The sequence below is a fragment of the Pectinophora gossypiella genome, chromosome 23 (assembly GCF_024362695.1).
Source record: "Pectinophora gossypiella chromosome 23, ilPecGoss1.1, whole genome shotgun sequence".
Classification (NCBI taxonomy): domain Eukaryota; kingdom Metazoa; phylum Arthropoda; class Insecta; order Lepidoptera; family Gelechiidae; genus Pectinophora; species Pectinophora gossypiella.
Window position 1 is genome coordinate 10221047 of NC_065426.1, and position 26880 is coordinate 10247926.

The following is a 26880-nucleotide window of genomic DNA, read 5'->3' on the forward strand; positions in this document are numbered from 1 at the left end:
ATTTTAATATACCTACATTTCATTTTACCTTATTCGTACAAACTCAGCAACCTAATTGTAATTTGGTTCCCCAAGATACAGGCTGTGCCTAGTTTGGGGACCTCTGCTCAATTTTTAAGAGATGGATTTATTTGGGTCTAAGTTTGAATATATCTCTGTATTTATAATTAAATGAATGTACCTAATTAAGTCCTATATCGGATGCAATAAACAATATTTTCATATTTTTTTTCATATTTTTTATATTAAAAATTACTCGGGGTGAGATACAGAATTACAGAGGGATTGCGTCCTCTAACATGATGGACTAATGTTATGGGCGACAGGCTGATCCCTTATCACCATAAGGTTCATCATATCCATCTTAGGACTTCGTATCAACAGTGGCTGCAAGTTGTCTTTGATTACTTGTGGCTCTGCCCACCCCATTTGGGATTACGGGCGTGAGTTTTTGTATGTTGTTGTTGTTGTACTCGGGGTGAGTGAGATGGTGGCTGAGTTACGGGGACGGGGACCCAGACCTACGGGGTATAACGTAGAACCCTTGCCCAGGGATACAGGTGAAGACCTCGACGGTTACAGTGCCGGAGTTGGGAGCCATCGGTACGGCAATGCAGGACGGAAGAGGCGAATCACAGGGACTGTAACCTGGAACCCGACAGACGGCAGCAGTAACTGTCAGCACTATTGTACAGTGCTTCGGAAGGCACGTTAAGCCATTGGTCCCGGTTACTACTTAGTACTAATGTAAGTACGTAGTCGTTACATGAGTCATGTCAGGGGCCTTTGACGGCTCAATAGTGACCCGGACACCATGGTTGATGAGGTTGGTAATCCACCTCACAGCCCACACGGTAGAAGAAGACTAATGTAACAGGAGCGAGCCTATTGCCATTAACCGAGCACAAATACTTGAAACCTCTTTTGCATTATAGTCGTGAGTAGCGTTGAAAAAAGCGGGAATTTTTCCCGTTTTTTTTCAAATTCTTTCGTTCTTGTACAAGTTTTATTCGAAAGTTTCAAGAAAAATAAATATGAAATATTTCATATATCAATAAAACGAAAAAAACCGGAAAAATATGAAAGAAACGGAAAAGTATTAATGTTTTTAGAAGAATATTTTTATTATATTTTGGAGGGTCGAATGTTTTTTTCTTGTTTTGTTGTCATACGCTCATTCCGACCCACAGATACTTAGTTCATGTCACGCACGCACTACTGCAATCATTACATGTACCTAATTTTAGTAGTTAGGTACTTTTCAGTCTTATTGAATAATTTTAACAATTCACGTGCTAGTATACGTTAGATCAAATTTACATTTAATGCAATCTAAATCTTTTGAATTTGAGCCTTGTAATACTGATTCTTCAGAAAGCGACAGTGACTTTGTATCTGATTTGTGAGCAAGATAGAAATACAATATGCATTATTGTTTTAAAAGTGATAAAAACTTGTTTTTTTCAATCGTTTTTTTCTAATTTGTCGAATTAAACGGCGAAAATTCATTAAATACCCGTTTTTTTCCTAAGGTTTTTTCTGATATATTTCAATGTACCAAACAAATAAAACGGTAAAAAACGAACTGACGTTTTTTTCACCGAAAAAAACAATTTGTTTCTTTCGGAATTTTCAACGCTAGTCGTGAGCTGATATTATGTTTATAAAGTCAAAGTGAAAACAAAGTGTAACACTTACAAGTGCACACATGTTTTAAGTGAAACATAATTAACTTACTCTCACTGTTTAAATGTTTCTCGCTGTTCAAACTTGTTTATCAACACCTTTCGAGTCAGCAGCCGTATATTTTACTTAAACAACATAATATTGTTTAGGTTTACTTTATTGTGGAACGGACTGGAAGCAAAAAGCTGGAATAGAACCGTATAACATGACAATATCAGAATCGGACTTTTCCCCTGCAAATTTGTAGTGAAACCCTTCATTGGCTCCACTAATAGTAAGGCGATTTTCCCACTGCCCCGCATGATGCAGCGTAGCGCGTGGATGCGTGTTCTTCCGTTGCTTGTAAGTATCTCCGTTTGTATAGAAAACACGCACGGTCTAACATTTATTTATTTATTTATTTATTTATGGCATACATAACTAGTTACAGTCGTGAAATTAGATATCTAATTAAGTGTAACGTAAAACTAGACTATAACATTAAAACATGCATGCACATTCAGCCACTTATGTTATAATTATGATAAACATAAATAAATAAATAAATAAATAAATAAATAAACATAGGGGGTAGGTTGCTAAACATATCAAAAAGAAGCTCAAACCTAAAACTAGTAATGACGATTTTACTTCGAAGCGAGAACCAAATAGCACATTCAACAATAGTCAGGCAGATGAGAAAGACTTCCATTTCTGGATTAACATCGTATATTTATCTATGACCCAGCTAAATACACCATCAAGTCCTCACGAGGAGTGAAAGTTGCTCGAATGTCATTTTTAAATTTAAAAGATAAAGATAAAGATAATTTATAAAGTTTTTATTTAATTTATAAAGTTTAGGTGTAAATATATCCAGAGTACTATCACTGAGGGTGTCATTATAAAGTCGACACATTCTGGTGATTGGATTATAATAAGAGGTGTTATTTCGATAAACAGAAAGCGAAAAAATACGAGAAGTGGGATTGCGACTTCTGTATGCAGTGTTAAAACACACAGAAAATGCATCCACCCGCGTTCATGCGGACATTTTCGGAGGTATGTCACCTAACCTGTATTGGGCTGGTTTTCCCTTCGCGGGTTGGAAGGTCAGACAGGCAGTCGCTTCTGTAAAAACCGGAAGAGGCCGGTAACCAAAGAGTAAATTCAAAACAAAGAAGAAACAGAAATAGTAAGCAACAATTGAATATACAAAAAATTGCCGACGTCCAGTAGAATGAATTCCTCTTTGCATATTTATGTATTCAAAGGAAGTTAGGAATCTCGGCGTCCTAGAGGGCAAAACTGAGGCAAAATGGTCTTCCAATGAAAAAAAACAAAATTTAAATAACATCATCTCCGTTATATCAAGCTCACCATTTGTCCGGCCATCTGAGGCGAACCTACAATAGGCTATCATCATCTCCTAAGCATTATCCCGTTTTCCACAGGGTCCGCTTACCTGAAGATTTGACAGGTCCGGTTTTTTACAGAAGCGACTGCCAGTCTGACTTTCTCTGACTTTGAAGGGAAAACCAGCCAATACAGATTAGGTCACATACCTCCGAAACTCATTTCTCACGACGTTTTCCTTCACCGCTGAGCACGTGATAATCATTTATGATGCGAACTTGAATTCGAAAAACGATCTCGAAAATCATAGGTTAAGGCACGTAATGGATTCGAACCTGCGACCTTACAGTGAGAGCCAAGAGTTCCTCCAACTGGGCTACCACGGTTGGATTACATAAGTAATTGTTAAGCATAATATCAGTTACGTAGTTACTAAAGTTTAAAGAGTTCTTAAGTGGAGACCGCAACATTATTTTCATGTTGATGGAGGTTAATTTAGATATAGTTCCCTGGAAGAGACTTCATAAGTTTGAGAGCCCTCAGCGCTCCCCATTTGTCCAACCAAGTAGTTAATGCCATTTGCGGCAAATCTACAATAAGTCACGTCAAAAAAAAAACAAAAAAAAATCTAAAGTAGGTAACTGTCATAGTATTTGAAAAGAACAAACATCATACCTGATCGCTTACGATGTCAATGTCAAAGGTATTTGAAAATGTAACGTAGTAACCAAAAAATCTAACAGATGTCGGTAATAAATGACGCCATTAAAAGAGATTACCAAGTAGGGGTGCCTACGAAACGCGGCTTTTATTTTCCGCTCCCGATAAAAATATCAAAATGTTGAAATACCATTTTACAATGGCATTCATATATTAAGTCTATAAATTATGTAATACAAACTGGATTTAAAAAAAAAAGAAAAGAAAGGAAAACATGAAACAGTAGGACTAGAGCCCTGTGCTGGGAGGTTTTCTGGCCACGTCTTTCCCTCAGCGTTACAGATTCCGATGTGGTAGTAGTTTTACAGCTAGTTACATAATATATTTTTTTTGTAATTTATTTTTTTTGACCTTCAAAAAGCGCTAACTTTGTAAGCCAATTTTGAAAAATATAATTTTTGAATTTTGAACTTTTAAAACTATTATTAAAAATATAGTACCCTTTTTCAATCCTCTCTGTCTCGCTCTATCTATATTCCTCTGTCACACACACTTATAGTAAATATAACTCGAAATTCTGTTCCATCAGCTCTATGTTCGAGTTCAGGAATTTTATTTCTGAGAGCTCCCTCTGATGGCCATTTAAAAATGGAAACTTTACCTCATTTTGTTGCGCTCTATTTTAACAAAAAGCAATTTTATCCTTTGAATGCACTAAAGTTTTTTATTCCAAAAAGGTTTCGCGTTCTTACATAATTCTGATGTTAGTATTTCGCTCACTTTTTAATAATATAATCATTCTTCTCATCAAAAATATCTAAATTTATGCTCATGAAAACTCGAGTATCAATATTTAAAATTGGAACAAATGGCATTTATAATTATTTAATTAATTATATTTGTACTTAATTATTTTCTTATTACCGCGTAAACATCACACTTAAATTCTGATATACATTTTACTGAAGCATGTCTGAACTTCCAACCCGCGAAGGGAACACCAGCCCAATACAGGTTAGGTCACATACCTCCGAAACGCATATCTCGGGAATGCGGGTTTCCTACGATTCTTTCCTTCACCACTGAGCACGTGAAAATCATTTATGATCCAAACGTGAATTCGAAAACAAATTGGAATTCGGTTTAGGCTCATGCTCTCCTAGTTAGAAATACTTTCTTATGTATTAATAAATTACTAATTATTGATTGTTAATTACAGTATTATTATTATTTCTAATATATTGGAGCGAAGGTTGGTAGTAGGGCTGGCAGAGAAAGATCTAGAAGGACGTCCGGACGGAAGAAGATGTCTTTAGAAAAGGTTCAGTTGCGGGTAAGAAACGATTGATGAATGCGGAGGAAGCAAAAAATGGAATAGGCTTGTTTCCAACTAGTCAAATCAGTTACTTTTCCATTACTATGGAATTTGTATGAAAAAACACACTGTGACGTCATAGATAAATACGACGTATCGTACCTATATTACGTTTTTCTTGACCTTCTTCTTCTTATCGTGTGAGTTGTGAGGTGGAATACCAACCTCATCAACCCTGGTGTCAGGGTTACTATTGAGCCGCCAAAGGCCCTTGACATGACTCATGTAACGACTACGTACTTACATCAGTAAGTAGTGACCGGGACCAACGGCTTAACGTGCCTTCCGAAGCACTGATCGTCTTACTTTCGGACAATCAGGTGATCAGCCTGTGATACGAACCCGGGGCCTCCTGATCGTGAACCCAATGCTCAACCACGGGACCACGGAGGCTGTTTTTCATGATTAAAATTCATAAATGAGTTAAATAGAAAAAAGAAAATGTTATTCGTTAGTTTTAGATCTGTCTTTATTTAGTAATCAGAATTTTATAATTTATCTTGCTCCTAGTATATGACCCAATTTTATAGTCTATAAGGCCGCCTATTGTACTCATTCTATTTCGCTTTTGTTTTGTATTTTGTTTTTTCCTGTTTGTGCAATAAAGTATTTGTTGCTATGTTATGTTATGTCTCTGCTCACCCCGGTTCCGACGAGTATATCCCAGGAGTGACTTTATGTATTTGTGTATGTAACGAATTAACCCCAATGTTATCTTCGCCACCAGGTTACAAGATGTCGCTAGCGGTGTGCAGGGACCGGCTGACAGGCTCTGACGCTCCGGAGGAGCTGTGTGACGCTTCCAGCAAACCCCAGTCTTCAGTCGTGAGGTGCAACGTACATCCTTGTCCTTTCAAGTAAGTGTTTTTTTTTATTATTTATTGTGGAAAACATATTACATAATAATACGATTAAATCGCATTGCGAAACCTTGTCACCTTTTACCTTTTATTAACTACTTTGCCGGACAAATGGGGAGCGCTGAAGGCTCTCACCCGTGGTCCCACTAACATGTCCCCCTGGTGGGTCCACGGGTACTTTTTTTTTCCCGTTGTCCTACCAAAAACACAACAGGTTGGTTGTAGATGCTAGGTAGGTAGGTAGGTCGGTAGTAGGTAGGAACGTAGGTAGGTCGGTAGTAGGTAGGAAGGTAGGTAGGTAGGGTGGGTAGGTAGGTGAGTTAGTTAGGTTTTGCTCCCTATAATGTAGATTTAAAATATAATTTAAAATATATTTTTTTTATAATTTTCTAAGTGATTCTAGTTTCCCTTCTTCACCCTCCGTCTGCGGTAAAAACGTAATTCACACGTATTTCCAACCGGGGTAAGCAGACACTATGGAATTCCATTACTTAGTAAACACGACATCGTCCGTGTAATAAAGTGTTCTTGACACAGAAACAATAAACGACCCTGCCATCCACCAACTCGTAAGATAGTGTTACCTGTTTAGTATTTACCCCACAACAGTCTCACAAATCATGAGCGAGTGTTGCCAGGATTTATCGGCAGCGAGGGTGTTAAGTATTCCCCTGAGGGGACTTGGTTTTTTGGGGGAAGACTATGTACAATCAAAGAACAAAAGTCCAGTCACTGAGCCCAGCGAATTGTTTGTAAACAGTGGTGAAATTATGAATCATTAGTTGTCATAATTATAAAATTTATGTTTTTGTAGGTGTTTTAGGTCTATTACAGAAACGACATGTAACCAGGAGGTCTTAAGTGCAACCAGTTAATTGATTACTTTGCAAGAAACTGATTGGACTTTTGAACCTTATCGTACGTATTTTTCTAAATAAAAAAATAAAAAGTGGGATCCCGATCTCAAGAGATCTCATCTTATTTTTCGGAATCAATCCTGAAGCATAATATGACGAAATCCCATTTGAGATTGACGGGATTGGGTGAAACTCCTTGATTTATACATTTTGTTTTGATTATGCTGATTTCTAAAGGAAACTTAAATATTTAATCAGTAATATTTGAAGAATAAATTTCTGTGTTCTTTCAAAAAATATTTTTTTTTTATGTAACCCTCTATAATTTACACAAACGTGTAATTTTCATCGTTTTCAACCATCCTAACTTTAGTTTTATTTTTATTTTTACGGGATTGATACTTGTAACCGCGCGGGATCTCGAATTTTCAATTCGCGAAGTCGAAATTTCATTCCCTAGGTACATATCATTGCCTGAAAGTGAAACCACGTAGATGTTTTTTTTAAGTCACATTTGGATGTTATTTTCGTCAACATAACTTCGCAATAGACGAGCTACTTTCAGTCCATGTATTTTCTAACCTCAAACCTTTCCCCAGATGGTACGTAGGCGAATGGTCAGTATGCAGTGTCACATGTGGTGGTGGGGTTCGAAGTCGGCGCGTGCTGTGCGCACGATCAGCTAACGTTACCAACGCTGACACCTACGAGCCTGGGGCTAGTGACCCCGGCTGCGTGTCTCCAGCGCCCCGAGCCACGCAACCTTGCAACGCGCACCACTGCCCCACTTGGCTCGCTGGTCCCTGGTCAGGGGTAAGTAACATCCATACGAACTTCTTTAATGATAAAAAAAAATGTTTACTTAACAAAAAGTCCAGGATGAATAATACAGTGCGTTAGTGACATGGTAACGAATACTGAGGGGGATGATTCAGACCATGATTCTGAGTTAATATCAAGTAGAATTTTCTGTAGCACAATTAATGTAATTTTTTGTTTTTTAAATTATTTTCAATTCTATACTTTTGCGATGGAAAATTCTATTTGATATTAATTCAGAATCATAAGCTGAATCATTCCCCGCAGTATTCGTTACGATGTCACTTACACCTTGTACAAGTACATACAGGTACCCATACGAGTAGGGATGGGTGTTAGTGACACCATAACAAATACTGAGGGGGATGATTCAAACCATGATTCTGAGTTGATCTGCCTGAATCATCCCTCAAAGTTTTCGTTACGATGTCACTAACACCCTGTGTAGGCTGTTTATGTTATGTGCCATTCAAGCCGTAATGTACCATATTGAGGCCATATTAGTTCTAAGTACAAGCAGCTGCAATTTGGCACAGATTCTTAGTCTACTAACTTTGTCAAGCCCTGAAGTCGAGTAGCGCAATTTATTACCTATCAAATGCCAAAGTTCCAGTCATGTGCATGTTTGGAACTTGCAAGTTTGACAGTCGCTAAGTTGTAAAATGAACAAGCTTCGTGAATAGCTTTTAGGATGTTAAGCAAACACTTAGTGCTTATGTTGAAGGTAAACATCGCACATCGGATTTGGTGGTAGGTCGCCCACTGAACATCTAGCTTGCGGGCCAGTTTACACATTTTATATTATTTTTGTAGTCAACTCGCCTGAATGGTTACATTTTCGGATGTTTTTTTTTTTAATAGAATTGTCTCGCGTTGGCCACAATCTCACCTGATGGTAAGTGACGATGTGGTATAGGGTAGGAAATACCTATTCACTCTAGCCTTGAAGACTCCCAGATTATAACGAGTTGGAAAAACAGACGACAGTAGTAGGCAGACAGTATTCCAGTCCTTTGCTGTTCGCATCAAAAAGGAAGAGGACGTTTAATGCGGATTAGGTAGTATGGATTATTTGGTTCTAAAGTTTCCGTTAGATCCGTCCTTTGAGTACGTTAAGCAGTGGGTCTTGTCTCGGCTATTCAAACTCAAAAATACCTTTATTCTTTAGTTAGACCACAAATAGCAACATGTGGATTTGTATAACCCGACCGCGTTACGAATAGGCACTCGCTATAGATGCTAAGACGATGACCGTATCTGCGTATTTTTTGACGATTTTATTGAATCATACCGATTCTCGTGTGTAGGTAAGTAAAAAACGTATAGCGTTAGTAGGGAATGGTTGTTAGGTAAGTTGTGTATATGTGTGTCGTAGGTTTTACCTAAATAAACTTTTTATTATTATTATTTTTAAGTTCTTTTTCTTTGTGACTTTTTATGACGCGCTTTATCTGCAGTACTTACTTATATAAAAAATGACCTTAGCCCCGACCTGACCCGTTTTTCACAGGGTCCGTTTACCTAATCTGAAGAATTGACAGGTCCGGTATTTTTACAGAAACGACTGCCTATCTGACCTTGCAACCCGAAGTGTAAACCAGCAATACAAATGTGTATGTGCGTTTCGGATTCTCAGAAGTGTGCGTTTCTTCACGATGTTTTCCTTCACCTATAATCATAATCGTGTAATTCACACAGTTTTATTCAGTTATACTGAAGTGAGTTAGATTGAACTATGTAATTGCTTTCACATTATTTTTGTATTAAGCACTTAACCTAGGTTAAATTTTATTGCAAATTATAAGCATGATTTGATGAACAATCAAAATGAAAAATAAAAATTCAAAATAGCACGGGCAATTACTGTGAGATCAAATATTCGAATCAGACGAAAGAACGTTCCAAATTTCAAAATTGGAACATCAACTAAACTGATAAAAAATTTAAATAACGCTCCGCGCGCATAGCCTATTAATTTAATTGTGAACCTTCTTTATTCAAAATTTCTTGGTTGTGATTTGTGTGGTAAATACATATTTATATTAATAAAAACATCTATCGTAAGTAGTAAGTATAACCTAGTTAAGTAATGACGGTTACAAGTCACACACACAGTTGCGCGTGTAGTGTCTGTGTAAAACGAGGTTGTTTGTATGAAGTGTCCGGTGTGACCTAAGTACGATTTGTTCTGTGACATGACAGTTATTGACTTGACCTAGAATGGCCTACCTATATATTGAAAAGCCCTCCTTATTTGTCTCTAGTACGCTGTCATCTTATGACGACGGTATTAGGTTCTTGTTTAAAAAAATATTGTTTTTTTATGATAAAGAAGCTCTCGTCAATTTGAGTCACTAGCTGGAAATTGTCTGGGATTCGGTTGCCAGCGACTAATTGGTTGCGTAACCAGTTGTGGTAGCTTTTATACAACTGCATACTTTTGTTGGGGGCGTTTGAGAGCCCTCAGCGCTACCGATTTGTCTGGCCAAGTAGTTAAAGCTGTTTGCGACCAATCTACAATAAGACACATGAATAAGAAAGTTGGTGGTGTCCTAGTAAGTTAGAGCCCATAGTGTCAAATTATTCAATTTACTTTTTTTATTTATATACGTATTTCGCTTTGTATGCTTTTAAGTTGAGAAAAATTCTATTCCTAACTTCACACCTAAGCTTCACTCGTTACTAACTTCGCAACAAACTTTAAAATAAGAACATAAACTTCCATACACTTTTAAATTTAGAATTCTTATACGTTCTTTATTCGAAGAGGGAAATAGTGCTAACAATGTAAAAATATAGAAAATATACTTTGTTGCTGAATTTCAATACATTGGAGTGTACATAAAGTTTACATAAAGTTTTATGGGAACTTTGCGAAACGGAGCAGAGATGTATTGCAATCAGGATTTACGACCGAACGTTCGTGGGTGGAGAGTCGGATTGGTCGTCAAAACTAACACGGTAATCGTGGATAAGTAGAGAATTTTAATAAGATTAACTAAGTATTTTCATACGATGCAGTATTTTTAAATGTAATCCTGTCAGACGATGCCCTGAGCCGAGGAGCTCAACTGGACACGCTTAGGCCTGTTGTCTTAAAGTTACCGGGTGAGAGCCCTCAGCGCTCCCCATCTGTCCGGTCAAATAGTGAACGCCTGATGTGGCCAGTCACATCAAAATAAAAAATACAGTGTTCTTATACGAGCGGTTGTAACCTGGTTTGAAATTCTTCAAATTCAAATTCAAAAATATCTTCATTCAGTAGCTAACATAGTTACACTTTCGTCATGTTTTACATAACGAACGTCTCATCCACCTAAAACTAATAATGTACACTAATAAATACACACAACCTGTATAGCCGGGGAAAAGAAACCTCGGTATAGGCACCTAGCCGTTCTTTTTTTAAATAAAAAAAAAACATAAAATATTGTTATACAATGTAGTCATTTGACTGCTTTATATCAGTTCCAATTTTTGAATGTCAATGGGAATCTCTCTTCAAACATTCGCTTTGGAACTGTCGAAAAAAAGTGATAAGAATATTGATAATCATAGTTTAATATAAGTCGCTATGGTCCTGTGTGTCACCGGCTTGCTTCTCAAACGGGGAACGTCAGTTCGATTCTTGTTACTGGATTTGCACCAATGAGTTTTAAATATAATTTTATCTTAGGTGCAATTGTCACTAACACAGTTGACTCGACCATTATAGACGGCGATACGGCTAACAGAAAACTCGGTGAGGTGTGGGTACTCAGTTCATCTTGAGATGAATGTACCTCTGACCACTAAATACAGTCGTGAGATTATTTCACATTATGAAATAGAAATTACATAATAATTGTATTATGTTTATCAAAAGAAATAATAAACATTATGTCTTCATTACCAGCGACAAACAGCTTTACTACAAAGAGCAGTTCCTTCCAGGCATCCGCTACCAACATGCTAACAAAAACTCAAAGCATAACGACGTAAAAATTTGTTATACGAAAGCAATTAAGGAAACAATTACGACAAAGCAAATTAAAAAAGATTAATTGTTCCCGTTCTTTCCAGGAACAAACCGGGGACGAACAGGGAACAAACTAGAACCCACAATTCTTAAAACAAACAGTAAAAACACGCGATCGTTAGTACTAACCACAGAGTTCTTATTATACAGAAGTGCCGCGGGAGCATAGCCGGTGGCACCACAATATGCACAAAACGAAATGGTTCACTGAGATGACGATCGTATGATAAAACTTTCCACGTCATTCATTGCTTCTTTGGTATCGCGCTACCACAACTAGTGCTTGTAACTACGCAATGAACGGCAGGTCTTCTTCTTCTATCGTGTGGGTTGTGCGTTTGTTTCTCTTTATATTTTTGTTTTTCTGTCTCATCTATTACTTTTATGTTGTGGGGATCTATAATTGGCTGTGTGTTACTAGTTTATTTATTAGTCAGTAAGTAAACGCTGTTGATTGTCCAAATATTAAATAAATAAATGTTAAAAATTATATCATTCCTTTATCGGTCATTGTGTCGATTTTATTTTTTCATATAAGTGCAAAGATTCTGTCTGGGAACTGATATTACGCAGCCAAATTGCTAAATTGTACAACAATATTTTATGCTTATTTATGAACGTTTAGGGCTTTGTGCCGAGGTTTTTCTTGCAACTTCTTTTCCTCGGCTATACAGGTTGTGACATGCAGATGAGACGTTCGTCATGTGAAAATGACACAACAAAGTGTAACTATGTTACCTACTGAATAAAGATATTTTTGAATTTGAATTTCACTCTAAGGCAACGATATGTAGCTTGTAACTCGGTTCATCCAGGCTTGAATTTGGCTTACAAGTTGTACAATTAGCTATTGGTTGTACAACTTGCACAATTCGATCGGTTTTGCCGTCTTTGCCAACTCGTAACTAATCGTGTCTGGAACATTCAGTTGGTCGGAGTGATTCGCGGGAGTACAATACATCTTTTGTGTAGTTTTGTTTGCGTATGTTGGGGAGTTGGTCTGTTACTGTACGATATTATTTAATCTTTGTGGTGTCCCAGTTGGTAGAATGCTTGCCTCTCACTTTGAGGTTGCAGGTTCAAATCCAGCACAGGCCTAAACCAATGATCATAAATGATTTTGGATCATAAATGTGTATCACGTGAAAGAAACCATCGTGAGGAAACCCACATTCCAAAGAAATGCTTTTCTGGACAAACAGCAGGCCCAAGGGTGCCCAGTTGGGCGGATGGGATTTGACTAGACTGGACTGGACCACTGGATTCGACTTTAAGAGTTTGATTTCATGGTTGGTTCCCTCCACAGGGCTCCCAAGACTTTGCTGGAAATGACTTCGTCATTTGTAACTGGTAGATTGGGGAGTCGCCTGAGCGAAGACGACCCCTGCATATCCCATGATCGGATGGAAATTGGACGGTCACCTCAAACAATTATTTTTTAATCGTGTGGGTTGTGTTGTAGATTACTAACCTCATCAACCCTGGTGTCAAGGTTATTATTGAGCCGCCAGCCTTTGACATGACTCACGTAACGACTACTTACTTACATCAAAATATCTTAGGTACTTACAATTTTGTTTTTTTTTTGACCTTTCCACCTTGGTCCTCAGTGCTCAGTGTCCTGCGGCGAAGGGGTGCAGGTGCGAGGCGTGGAGTGCACCCCAGCTGGTGGAGGCTGCGATCCTGCCACCAGACCAGAGATCACCAGGGCTTGCTCCACTGGCATCAGCTGTCCCGCTTACAGGGAGGCTGATGATACTGAGGTAAGAAGGTTTTCTTCCCGGTGAAGTAATATAACTACCATGTAAGACTTCTTATAGGCGGCGATACGGCTCCACTTATCTGTTATGGTATCTAGAAATCTTCTAATAAAAAAATAACAACATAACTTAAGCTCACGAGTATATCCCATTTGGGGTAGTCAGAGGTACATCCATCGCAAGACACCTCATTGAGTTTTCTGTTAGACCCACTTGATATGTGATGAAGTGTATCGCCGAAGAATCTTAGAAGATTCAAGATACAAGACCCTGCAAGCATAGAGTTCAAGGAGAAATCATTAGGTATTTTTTTTCTTGTGTGCACTAAAGTACATTTTATTTTATTTGATTCTTCTTCTTCTTGTCGTTTCGATGGCTTTCATATTTTTGCAGCCCAGCATTTTGCCACTCGGGCAGCATTTTCGGTGGCATTCATCAGCTTCCAGTAAAGATAACCTGTCCAGGTGGGGTTTTCTCGACGGATCGGACCTGAGCTGCGTGTGTGGTGTTACGCCATAGACTATGGCTCATCTAACATCTTTCCCCGCGTGCCCTGATACCTATACGCTGGAGGAGCTGATGAATGCCACCGAAAATGCTTCATTTGATTAAAGAATACTGACCTTAACGTCTCCCTCAGGATGACATAGAAGACCTACTCCCAGGCGTGGTATACCACACCCAGCCGCTGATTCAGCCATACCCCCCTCCACAAGCACGTGCGGAGCGGCTGGTGGGAGAACCGGACTTACCAGTGGAAGCCACGTAAGTGTTCAGTGTGGTAGAACCTTTAGAAAGTCAAGCCACGATACACTCTTTCGTTAACCCAACGCTTAGGTAAACAAAATACCAAAATGTAATAAAAAAAGAACAAATTTCAAAAGTCAATTAAAATCAAATAAAGTTTTGATTTAATTTTAACTAAACGAATGTTTTTGATTGAAGTGGACATGACATGACATGACTTGCTTATGTCAATCTCATAATTATATAATAATAATTTTAAATGTGTTATAAAATTGGGGATGATGTTTGAGCCACTTGCTCCGACTTTTCTAGTTCTGATAATAAGTCTAATTACTTAAGGGAGATACACGATAATAGGGTGAGCAGAGGCACAAGTGCTCAGAAGATTGTTTGATGTGACCTATTGTAGGTGTAGTGAGGAAACCCACATTCCCGAGAAATGCATTTTCGGAGGAATATGACCTAACCTGTATTGGGCTGGTTTTCTTTTCGCGAGGTGGAAGGTCAGACAGGCAGTCGCTTCTGTAAAAAAACCGTTCCTGCCAAATCTTCAGGTTAGGTAAGGGGCCCCTGACATGACTCAAGTAACAACTACATACTTACATCAATCAGTAGTGACCGGGACCAACGGCTTGACGTGCCTGAAGAACGGATCGTCTTACTTTTTGGACAATCGGTGATCATCCTGTAATGTTCTAACCAAACTAGGGATCACAAAATGATTTTTGTGATATGTCCCCATCGGGATTCGAACCCGGGATCTCCGGATTGTGAGCCCAACGCTCAACCACTGAACTACGGAGACCAATATATATAATAAGTCGCGTCAAAAAAAAAATCTCTTTCTTAAACTATATAAATGATTAATTTTGTTTGTCTAAGCGTTGCATTAATGAAAGCACTGGCATGGTCTGGGGGGTTAGAAAGGCTACATCGAGTAATTCATCAATAAAAGCAATATTGCAATTTGACATCTGCGCATATAAAAGTAAGTGCGCAATGCAAACAAATGTTAAAAAGCAATATTGCTTTTTTAGATGAATTGCTTCGATCTAGCCTTTTTAACCCCCCTGTCTTCATCAATCAAAATAGTTTATTCTGAAACCAGAATTTTCAGTTTCATATGGAATTATAGTCGTTATCACAGAACAAGTAAGGTGGATTATTGTTTTGTTAATTTGAACAAATCTGATAACGCCATCAGAAAATATCGGCACGTAATGTCACTAGATGGCATCCAAATTCTAATACACGAATCAAAACCGACCTTATCTTCTCTGTAATAACGATTATAATTGCATTAGAAACGGAAATTACTGACCGTCTACGATTGAAAAAGGGTCTGCTTTTAGAATTTTACCTCAGGACAATTTTATAACACGGACTCACAAATATAAATTGATTCGTATTTATTTATGAACAAAAATGTAGTCTGTGGTATTCATATATCTGGACAACGATTTAGATGTTGTGGAGGCGTTAGGTAGCTTAGTACAATTTTCAATATAGGGGAGTTCAAAGACAAAAATGTCGATCAAAATTCAGATTCGCTTTGACTATCTTCAGACCGATGTCTTCATAATTTATTTCAAGAATTTAAACAAAATCGCATCTATTTTATGAATTTAAACAAAGTCATACTAAAAGGGGTTCCAAAATTAAATTATTTGACAGAAAAACTATCTTTAGAATCATGTCGTATTAATTTATTTCACGAATTTAAATAAAATCTCATTTATTTTATGGATTTAAACACAACCGAACTAAAAGGGGTTCCGAAGTTAAATTATTGGATAGAAAAACTATCTTTAGAATCATGTCGTATTAAATTATTTGACGAATTTAAACAAAATCTCATTTATTTGATGAATTTAAACAAAGTTATACTAAAAGAGGTTCCATAATTAAATTATTAGACAGAAAAAACTATATTTAAAACCATGTCGTATTCATTTATTTGACGAACTTAAACAAAATCTCATTTATTCGAAAAAATAAACAAAATTTTTATTCGACTTACATAATTTAAATTTATATGCGTGTATCGCCTTATTAAAAAACTAATGGACAAGTCGTCCTATCAGTGTTATTTTACAAAACGAAGACTAAAAGATACATTTAAAAATATAGTCCGTCTGTTCTGAGAGTCCGGGTCACGAAAGAACTCCCGCGGCCGCAGCGCTTCTGTCGCAGATTCTCCATAGAATTGGGTAGTCTCTTAGGTAAAAGATAAAATTATCAAATTCTGATTACTAAATAAAAATAGATCTAAAGGTGACAAAAAATCGGTAAAAAAACTTTTAAGTTAAACGGTTTTATTTATGTGCACTTAAACTAGAAAGTAAATATATAGTTACTTACCTAACGACGTACGTAGGTGGTCCCGGTCATTACTATCTCTGATGGTAGTGGTCGTCATAACATGAACCATGTCAGCAGGCCGAAAGGCAGTTTATGAAAGAACACTAACACCAAAGTTTGCTTGGTGGGTAAACTAAGCAGCGGGGACGCGGTTGTGTGCAATTGCGTTCCCGTATCCCCGCCACACGGCGGCAAAGAGGAACACGGTGGGTATACCGGGTGGCGGCACCCGGGGAGTCCCACATAACCACGTCCCCCCCCGGGCGGCGTCGTATGCGTAACGCATTTCCCAACGTTAAAAAAAAAGTAAACTAAGCAGCCCACACCATACTACTTGTTGTAGGTATTTTGAACTTCTAGTTCAGGAATATTTTAGTACTAGGCAGAATAGCTTTTAAGCATATTAGACTAATATGAAAACGTGGGGCCCATTATCTATTCCTGTTTACTTTCTACTATACTAATTTTGAATTGCCTGCAAATAATTTTAAAGTTCAAGCGTTTATAACAAAGAAGGCATGCAGAACAATCATTTTCGATTCATACGTAATTAAACTCGCTAATCTCCCAGAAGAGGCATTAGTTTGAAATTCATAGAAATTACAATTTGGAAGAACTCATTCAAACCCCTTTCATGTTTCGTAAATTACTTCCAATGGACTTTTAATTGCATTATTCATTTGCAGTTTCTCTTTTTGGAGCCAACGTTTAGGAAGAAATATCTCGATATTGCCCGTACTAAATTCAATATAATATTATACGTCTTAAGCACACAATGTACACGTAATGTTCGCGAGCCGTGGTAACCCAGTTGGTAGAACCCTTGCCTCGCAATTTGAGGTCGCAGGTTCGAATCCAGCACAGGCCTAAACCAATGATCGTCGAATTTGTTGTCGAATTCAAACTTGGATCATAAATGATTATCACGTGCTCAGCGGTGAAGAAAAACATCGCGAGAAAACCCACATTCCCGAGAAATGCATTTTTGGAGGCATGTGACCTAACCTGTATTGGGCTGGTTTTCCGTTCGCGGGTTGGAAAGTCAGACAGGCAGTCGCTTCTGTAAAAAACCGGACCTGTCATATGGTTAGGTCAGGTAAGCGGACCTTGTGGAAACGGGATAATTCTAGGGGGATGGATGAATGTTCTTTAGTAAACAGTTCATCATCATCATCATCATCACCAGCCCATAAACGTCCCCACTGCTGGGGCACGGGCCTTCCCTATGAATGGATAGGGAGATCGGGCCCTAAACCACCACTGGTGGTTTGGTTATTAACGACTGCTAATGCAGCCGGGACCAACGGCTTAACGTGCCTTCCGAAGCAAGGAGGAGCTCGAGATGAAAACTTTTTTTTTGTGGTCACCCATCCTATGATCGGACTTTGCGAAAGTTGCCCAACTTCAACAATTGCAGACCGAGCGCGTTCACCGCTGCCCCACCGAGCTCCTCCTCCTCCGAGTAAACAGTTATGGACTATAAAAACGCCCTCAAAATCTATTATAACTAAAATTGTTACATACAAAATACTGAAAGCTATTTAAATGAAATTGTTTCGCAACCTCCACACTTAGGTAGTAACATATAATGGTGTTTGTCTTGTTAATGTTTTGTGTTGTGTTAACTTTATACTCTATACTTAGTACTTCATATGAACATAATGTAATGTCTGAATCTGAATACAATGTTAGCACATTTGCCTTCGTGGACTTGATTATTATTCGCATTCGTAACATACTTCATAACATGTCATGTTCATTTATAATGAGGAAATCTCCAGGCTTCGTTCACCAAAAACAATATAGATGGAGTTGTATTGCTTTGACGTGATAATAACCTACATACATAAACAGCCTATATACGTCCCACTGCTGGGCACAGGCCTCCCCTCAATCAACCGGAGGGGATATAGAGCATACTCCACCACGCTGCTCCAATGAAAGAAAGAAAGAAAGAAAGAAAGAAAGATACGTTTATTATAAAGGGACACCACAGTAACAAATATAAAATAAATAACAAATATATAATATAAAACACGGAGTAACACATAACTTACAATCAAACACATAATAAAAAAAATAATTAAAAGACAACATACACGAGAAATACAAATAATTGTGTGTAATGCGGGTTGGTGGAGGTGTTTTTACGGCTAATAGCCGGGACCAACGGCTTAACGTGCCTTCCGAAGCACGGAATCATCTTACTTTTTCGCACAATCAGGTGATTCAAGCCTGAAAAGTTACCAAACAAAGGATAGTCTCACAAAGTGATTTCGACAATGTCCCCATCGGGAATCGAACCCGGACCTCCAGATCGTGAGCCTAACGCTCTAACCACTAGACCACGGAGGCTGTCATATAATAACCTATTTTCTCATTACTCTGACACATAATTATTCCAAAATACAATGTAATGGCAGAAGCATGTATAAAAAAATGTTGATTGATATTTGGATCATATTATATATAGAATTATTTTGCTACCTATATTGCTTCTCTTTATGTTGATCAGAATTATGCCTGGGTGTAATAAAAAGGGTCATCATTTGTATCCAAAAACAAAAATAAGAATATACTTTATTGCACTTAACAACTAGTTACATCACAAACAAGAAATGGACGTTTACAAGGGTGGACTTATCTCTAAGAGAGATCTCTTCCAGCCAACCCAGAGGTAGTATTAGAGTAACTGCGGAAAACAAAAATAAAAGATGCATTATGTCTGTTATCCACGAAGAAAACTCCTTACAGCGCCATCTATTTTGTTTTTGAGGAACGTAGCCTGAAAAGCCACTCATTCAGTCAGTTTATAATTCATAACATCATCATCATCATCAGCCCATTAACGTCCCCACTGCTGGGGCACGGGCCTTCCCTATGGATGAATAGGGAGATCGGGCCTTAAACCATCACGCGGGCCCAGCGCGGATTGATGGTTATTAACGACTGCTAATGCAGCCGGGACCAACGGCTTAACGTGCCTTCCGAAGCACGGAGGAGCTCGAGATGAAAACTTTTTTTTTTGGTCACCCGTCCTATGACCGGCCTTTGCGAAAGTTGCTCAACTTCAACAATCGCAGACCGAGCGCGTTAACCGCTGCGCCACCGAGCTCCTCATAATTCATAACATTTAACATTAATTACCTTACGCGTTCAACTAGAAGTCTTCCCTCAAGGCCTGAAGTGGGAGTTGAGCGTATTTCCATTGAGAATGGTTAACTTTCAAACCATCAAAACTTTCGACTTGTGCTGGTTTCATATTAACTGTGGAGCTACTGAAACAGATGGTGCAGGAAAAAGACAAAAAAGGAAAGATAGACAAAAATTAAACGACAATGCCTGGTTTGATCTCCCACCAGAAAGTAGTCGCTAAGGAGACGAGTACAGCCACAAATAATCAAAGGCAACTGCAACCACTGTTGATGCGAAGTCCTAAAATGGATATGATGAACCTTATGGTAAACTGGGCCCGCGTGATGGTTTAAGGCCCGATCTCCCTATCCATCCATAGGGAAGGCCCGTGCCCCAGCAGTGGGGACGTTAATGGGCTGGTGATGATGATGATGATGATGATGGTAACAAGAGATCAGTCTATTGTCCCTTACATTTTTCCATCGTATTAGAAAGCTTGTATGCTTTCTCTGAAGGAGCTCTGTCGGAGTATTATTTTAATATTTTATTCACAAGTATCTATAATATAATCTGCCTATATACGTCCCACTGCAGGGCATAGGCCTCCCCTCAATGAACCGGACTCTTGTAGAATCTTTGTTAGTTTATGTATCTGTAATATATAACAAACCTCTTCAGAAAACCCTTGTCCTTCAGATGGACGACTTGCGTCTACAGTTATCATCACGACATTAATCATTATTGGAGTCTTCATAGTATACGACAATTTACTTCTAGCATTTATTTTACTACCATCCAACATCCTTTCTTCATCTTTGTGTTCATCTTTCACTTTTCTCACTTTTTTTATCACGAAAACCAATAATTAAATGTTACTTCCAACTTTGTGACTAGTATCCAAATCTGCTAAGATTGTATTCAAAATGTGTACCTTCAAGAGCTCAGAGTATTTTGTTGTTGTTTCTTTCAGCAATTACAAAATATTCTTTGCGTGTGGCTGGTTGTATGTAAGGTATTGTACCTACGAAACTCAACTTTTAAGGTTTCACTTTTGGTATCAGAACATCACACATTTTCTTACAAGGAATGACATTACCCCCTCCATCGAACACAAACCCCCAATGGCTGTTAGCGACGTTTTTTGTTCTAGCTTTTTTAAGAGTTGTTACAAAAATGTCTTTAAAATCTAAATTGACTTAAACTTCAGTTGGGTGATTCTATAAATCAATGTTAATACTGCTCTCGTTGCGTATTCGTTGAAACGTATCAGCGCCATACGAAGCCTTGACGTGTGCTCGTCGAAGAAATCAGGGGGTCTTAAAAGACACATTGAATAGATTCATCTAAAAGCAATATTCAGTTTGACATTTGCGCATATAAAGGTAAGTGCGCAACGTCGTGAAATGTCAAATAGCTATATTGCTTTTTTAGATTAATACATTTAAATGTGCCCTTTATAACTCCAGGTCACAGTACACTGATGTTTACGTAACGTAGTTTTAGTAACGCAGACTATCACGGAGTCTTTGAAGAACATGGATAAAAGCAAAATAGCTATTCGACATTTGAAAATATGACGCACTTGCTCTTATGTGCGTTAAGTGTCAAATAGCAATATTGCTTTGTTAGATAAAACGCTCGAGGTAGCCTTTTTAAATTTCGAGTACATTGGAAATTTTGCCACCAGTCGTTTTTTTAACAACTCTTATTTAATTTTTGACTGAGAGTTTTATAGCGGTCGTAAACTTAGAGATTGATACCTGAGTGAATGTAAGACTGTTCCCTTGGAATGTTTATAGATTAGATCGATGTAAATACCGGATCACTATACAGATGAACAAATTCGCAGCAAAAATACCGGAGAAAATACTGATACTGCACAGACTTTAAGGAAAACTATTACTTATTGGGCTGTTGTTACGAATAAATACTACGAATACAAATAAACACGTTTACGATTTGCTAAAACCATATTTAACACTAACACTTTTCCGTGCATAGTCATTAAAGTTGATATTTTAACTTATGAACATACTTAATTATCATACAATTAACTGTGTAATACTGACGTAATTGCAACTTGTGTAGAAGAAATGAACACAACATGCGACATAAAGCATAAGAAAGGCAAGTGAAAGCTTAATAAAGATAAAAAAGTCAAACTGCCTATTACACAAACAACAGCCCAAGAAAAGCCTCAATCCCTTTCAATTTCCAACCTTCAAATCACTCCCTTCACCAACCATCTCTCTCACTCTAACACCGACTTTTGTCTTTTTCTAACAGCACTGCACCAGTTTTTGTCTCCTTGCACATACTATACACTTTCTATTTTCTTTTCTTTGCTTCTACACAAATCCGGGACTCTGGTACACACACACGGCTACAAAAAAAATATTTATTCTAAAGTTTCTAACAGTTTTGAAGTTACAGGTGATTGGTGATAGTTTACAGACAAATAAACTTGGCACATACTTCTACATATACCAGCCAGAAAGACGATAATAGGTTTAGATACCCCTCAGCACCTAGCATGCGAATTGTGTGACTCCTTATAGTATATTTTAGAGAGTGCAGAGTGCGTTCCAGAGAAAGAAAAGAAAAATTGGTTAAGATAAGGGGGGTAAAAAGGTCACATTGAAACAGTTCATCAAAAAAGCAATATTGCAATTTCACAATTCCCATTGGTAAAGTAATGTCAACAAATGTCAAATAGCAATAATGTTCCTTAGATGAAACATGATGATGATGATGATTGCTTCAATGTCATCTTTTTAATCCCCAATATCTATAATATGAATGACGACATAAAATGAGTCAACAATAGAAAAGACAGCCATAATAATAAAGATAAAATTTAAATCTTTTTGCATCTGGTATGCAACTATAAAAAAAATTGAGTAAGTAATATTGAATTTATGAATACAATTAGAAAAATAAAAAAGGAAAGTAGAAAAGAGAAAGTAAAAGAATGGAAAAAAGTAGTAATAGTGACTACAACTACAAAGATAATTAACGGAACGCACTTCTCTAGTATTCTTAACAATTCATACATTGGAATAGGCAGTCGTCATTTCTAGCATTTTTAGTCTTTAGTATTCTAAAATGCTCTTAATATTTTTAGCATCAACGATCGACGTGACAACTAACGTCTCTACAGTAACTGAAATATAAAAAATCGATAATATTAATTATAAGCGATATAATTTATTTAATCACACCATTGATGACACATTTAATGAGGCACTTTCGGCGTTCCCCAAAAACACGATAGATGGCGTTGTTAAGATTTTTCTTTATTTAAACTTCTAATTTCATGGATAACCGACATATGCATCTTTTATCTTTGTTTTTGGGTATAAATGATGACACTTTTTATTGCACCAAGGTACAATTACAACTTCCAGCTATTATTATTGTGATCAAAATAAATAAAAGCAATATAGATAGCAACATCATTCTATACATAATGTGATCCAAATATCAAGCAATAATTAGTTTTATGTATGCTTCTGCCATTACATTACATTTTTGAATAATTATGTACCCCAGGAATGAGAAAATAGGTAATTATCACGTTGAAAGTGAACAACGCCATATATCGTGTGTTTGGGGAACGTCGATTGGAATGTCTCTCATTCCTGACAAAATTAAAGATGCTAAAAGTATCATGGCAATATTAAAACAGTAACTAATGAAACAATAAACATTTAAACGTTTCAGAACTCTGCCTGTTTCAATTATGACCGTTCGACTATTTCGACCGAAAACTGAAACAAAACTAAAACCAATGAACTGATGAAATTACGTTTTCTCACAGCTACATCAAAGATGACGATTGGAGCCCCTGCAGCGTTACTTGTGGCGAAGGTTGGAGAAAAAAAGAAGTCAACTGCAAAATCTTCTTAGAATTCAGCAGGACAATTGCGAAGCTTCCAGATAGCAAGTGTTTAGGTCCTAAACCTGCTGAAGAGACTGAAAGATGTGTCATGGAACCTTGCTCTATGGCTTATGGGACATCGTTTGGAGATTCTAGCAACGTGCCTTCGTATACTGGAGGAGATAGGTATGAGTTACTCAATACTATTACTTCAAAATTGTAATTTCAGGGATACAACAGAAATCTTTTATGGCATACATAATAAACATATCGTTCTTTCGTTCTTTCTATTATATACATATTATATTTGTGCGATGGGGTCGCGTCGCACTATGACGTTAACCATATTATTATCATTATCATCATTCTCTCGCCCTTATCCCACTCTAAGTGGGGTCGGTACAATGTATATGATGTTCATCATATCGATTAATGTATAATACAGGGTGTTAGTGACACCGTAACGAACACCGAGGGGGTTGATTCAGACCATAATTTTGAGTTAATATCAAGTTGAATTTCCTTTCGGAAAATTCATGAACATTTTTATGTATTCTTTCTTAATTTTTCAATTCTATATTTTTGCGCCGGAATGATCCACTTGGTAACTACTCGGAGTTATAGTCTGAATCATCCTTTAAAGTTTTCGTTACGATGTCACTAACTTCCTGTATTGTGTTGCTATATTGGCCATATCTATCTTAGAAAATATAATCATTTGTAGTGGCTTCAGTTAGCTTTACTGATGACGCGTGGCTCTTTTAAACTATAAAATATAGCTCTTGGATTATTTTATCCTGGTTTGATGAAGTACATACATGTAGGGTGGTGGAGTTAAAAATTGAAATGACTCGTAATATTTAAAGTTTTTTTTTATATTTTATCTACACAATTACGATTCGTATAATACAGAGCACATTCACGTTTCTAATAATCTAACCGTCGTCATCTTCCTTCCCTTTCTTCTCTCTCCCTCTTACACCCCCTCAGGACACGTTCATAAACTTCACCTCATACACATTACTTTCATCAATCAATCAATCAAATCTTTCATACCCATCATACACATACACCCATCATACCCATCATAATCATACACATACATTTATTTTTTCAAGTCAAAGAATATCGTGTACGTCTAATCACTCATACAACGATAATTCAACTAATTTATTGCATCAACAAGTTTATCTAGTACACCATTATTTACGCTTTCTTCCACAACATCGTTGATTCTCATACTAAACAGTTTACTACCACTTCCACTGTCATCCCCAGCCTCTTCTACAGTTACAGGTCCATAATAATAATTCTGCAAAGTACTTTCTTCAGTAGTCGTAGTAACAATTCTCATTTCAACCAAAGCCATAGCTAGTCCAAAAGGTAGCGTTTCTTCTATATCGTTTTTGAAATTTTCCAAAGGATAAACAGTCCTGACGTCAATATCAAATAGTCTTAAGAAAGATTTTAGACTTTCATAGTAAACGGTTTGTAGAGTTTCAAAATATTCAGATCTAAATTCGGCATCGGTGCACAGGTACAAGAAGTAGATTATGTCAGTCGTAGGATTGGCATAGCGCATCGCTTGGAAGTCAAGGAAGCAGATTTTACTTTGCTTCATTACCTGTGAAGTAGAAAAAGAATATTTCAACAATGAATAAGTATTAAGTATATTAAAAATGTTGTATTTATTACGTTAAAATTTAAGTTTAAATATTTAAGTATATTTGACATAAAGTAGGTAGTTAAATGGTTTTTCTTTCGCTGATAAGAAACTCATACTGGTTTTCCCCTCGCGGGTTGGAAGGTCAGACATACAGTCGCTTCTGTAGAATCCGGAACTGTATAATCATCAGGTAAAACGGGATAATGCTAGGGAGTCGATGATAAACCAACTAACTTTAATATATTACAATACTTACTTGATGTTTGAAAAGAATATTATTTATCCAACAGTCACCGTGACACAAAACGTTATACTTCTTCGGCTCTACAAACATTCTCAGCACTTGCAATAACTTTGTCTCTACTTTAGCTAACTTTTTCTTTGCATCTTCATCCTTTATTTGCTTCATTGACATTGCAAAAGAATCACTGAAATAATTCCTCAGTTTACTTTTGTTTAGAAACGTGTCTTGGAATACGATGTCCTGCAGTTCACTAGTCAATTTATCAAAATTTTCAGGGTCTTTTCTCTGCAAGATAAATGATAGAGCGTGGAATTTTGCGAGTTCTGTTAATACAAGCCTCACTTGGAGATAATCAAGTTTCTTGAAATTAGCAGCTTTATTATCCATTGCAAAACCACTCACTAACAAGTCTTCAAGAATAAGAATTTCTCTGTCTTTCTCTGTACTTGAAAACATACATTCTGGTAACGAAACTCGCTCATCTATGTCAATATTTTCCTGCAATAGTTTAAATTTTGGCAACACTTCTTTGTAAACAAACACTTCTCTCTTATGTAGTTCTTGAAACAAATCCTGTCTTGTAGTGTTCACTAAAGTTTTCACAATAACACTAACATTTTTGCTTTTGCCACTGTCATTAATCAAAACTCTGAAAATATTAGCCACAAAATTTTCAGTTTTGTTACAAGCAAAGTCGACTTGATATTCGAAATCTTCCATGCCTTTCATTTTGGCTATTTCTTGAATGCAATTATGTAGTTCTGAGGAATTGAATTCTTCAGGTTCAATATTCACTTCTAAGGACATTTTGTTTTTTTTTTATTTTCTATGTACTACTTCTATGAAAACCAATTCGACAATAATGTGGATACGTTTACAACTAATCGTGACTGATAAGTTTACTTTGACGATAAGGTCGCTAATCTCTTATCAGTGTTGGTATTTTTAAACGTAAATTGATTGCGATATGACTATAGGAAATTGTTTCATATCGTTGATTTTCTTGTCACTTTTTGTCACCTACTCTATGCTCCGATGAAATCTCAAATAACATTATTTACATATAATTAATAGCCTATAATATAAGTCCCGCTGATTGGCATGATCCTTCTCTGCAAAACCATTGTCGCTAAATATTATGGTAAATTTTACAAAATGTATCTAATGTCACTGTTAACATTATTCAATAGTCACAATAGATAACCACGATAACAAACTGAAGGTCGGCCTGCTGGGCAATCCGTTATGTTTTTGTTTTTCTGCTTCAGATAAATAATCGTACTTATGTATTTTAAGTTTCATTCAATGATAATAACCTCTTGTGGACCTGATGATATGGATATTCTTTAAAAATCAAAACCCTTTAACTATTGTGTCTGGAAATCTCGGCCTTAGGAGGTTTGAGGTTATACGATAATCTTTAAATAAATCCCTTACATTGATGCTTACCTTGGAAGCGTTTTGTTTCACGTGAGTT

The 26880-nt window shown here is 37.0% G+C and overlaps 2 protein-coding genes across 3 annotated transcripts in view; one reads left to right on the forward strand and one right to left on the reverse strand.

The window, feature by feature from the left end:
• The window catches only part of LOC126377507 (protein madd-4), a 99923-nt gene that overhangs the window by 43124 nt on the left and 29919 nt on the right, over positions 1-26880 (forward strand). For both annotated transcript variants that reach the window (XM_050025254.1, XM_050025253.1), the window contains exons 5-9: positions 5784-5913; positions 7373-7586; positions 13221-13373; positions 14011-14135; positions 23434-23679. In XM_050025254.1, coding sequence (XP_049881211.1) covers positions 5784-5913; positions 7373-7586; positions 13221-13373; positions 14011-14135; positions 23434-23679 — 868 coding nt within the window. The remainder of the gene's footprint in view (positions 1-5783; positions 5914-7372; positions 7587-13220; positions 13374-14010; positions 14136-23433; positions 23680-26880) is intronic.
• Positions 24322-26270, reverse strand: LOC126377563 (uncharacterized). Its single transcript, XM_050025365.1, has 2 exons — positions 25416-26270; positions 24322-25117 (listed from the first exon to the last, which is right to left on the reverse strand). Exons 1-2 carry the CDS (start codon positions 26208-26210, stop codon positions 24659-24661), a joined length of 1254 nt encoding a protein of 417 aa, XP_049881322.1. The 5' UTR covers positions 26211-26270; the 3' UTR covers positions 24322-24658.

Excerpts from the sequence above, each read along its gene's own strand:
- LOC126377563 (XM_050025365.1), bottom strand. The coding sequence starts at position 26,210 with ATGTCCTTAGAAGTGAATATTGAACCTGAAGAATTCAATTCCTCAGAA. Across the intron at positions 25,118-25,415 it reads ATATTCTTTTCAAACATCAA|GTAATGAAGCAAAGTAAAAT; the intron begins GTAAGTATTGTA and ends TCTACTTCACAG.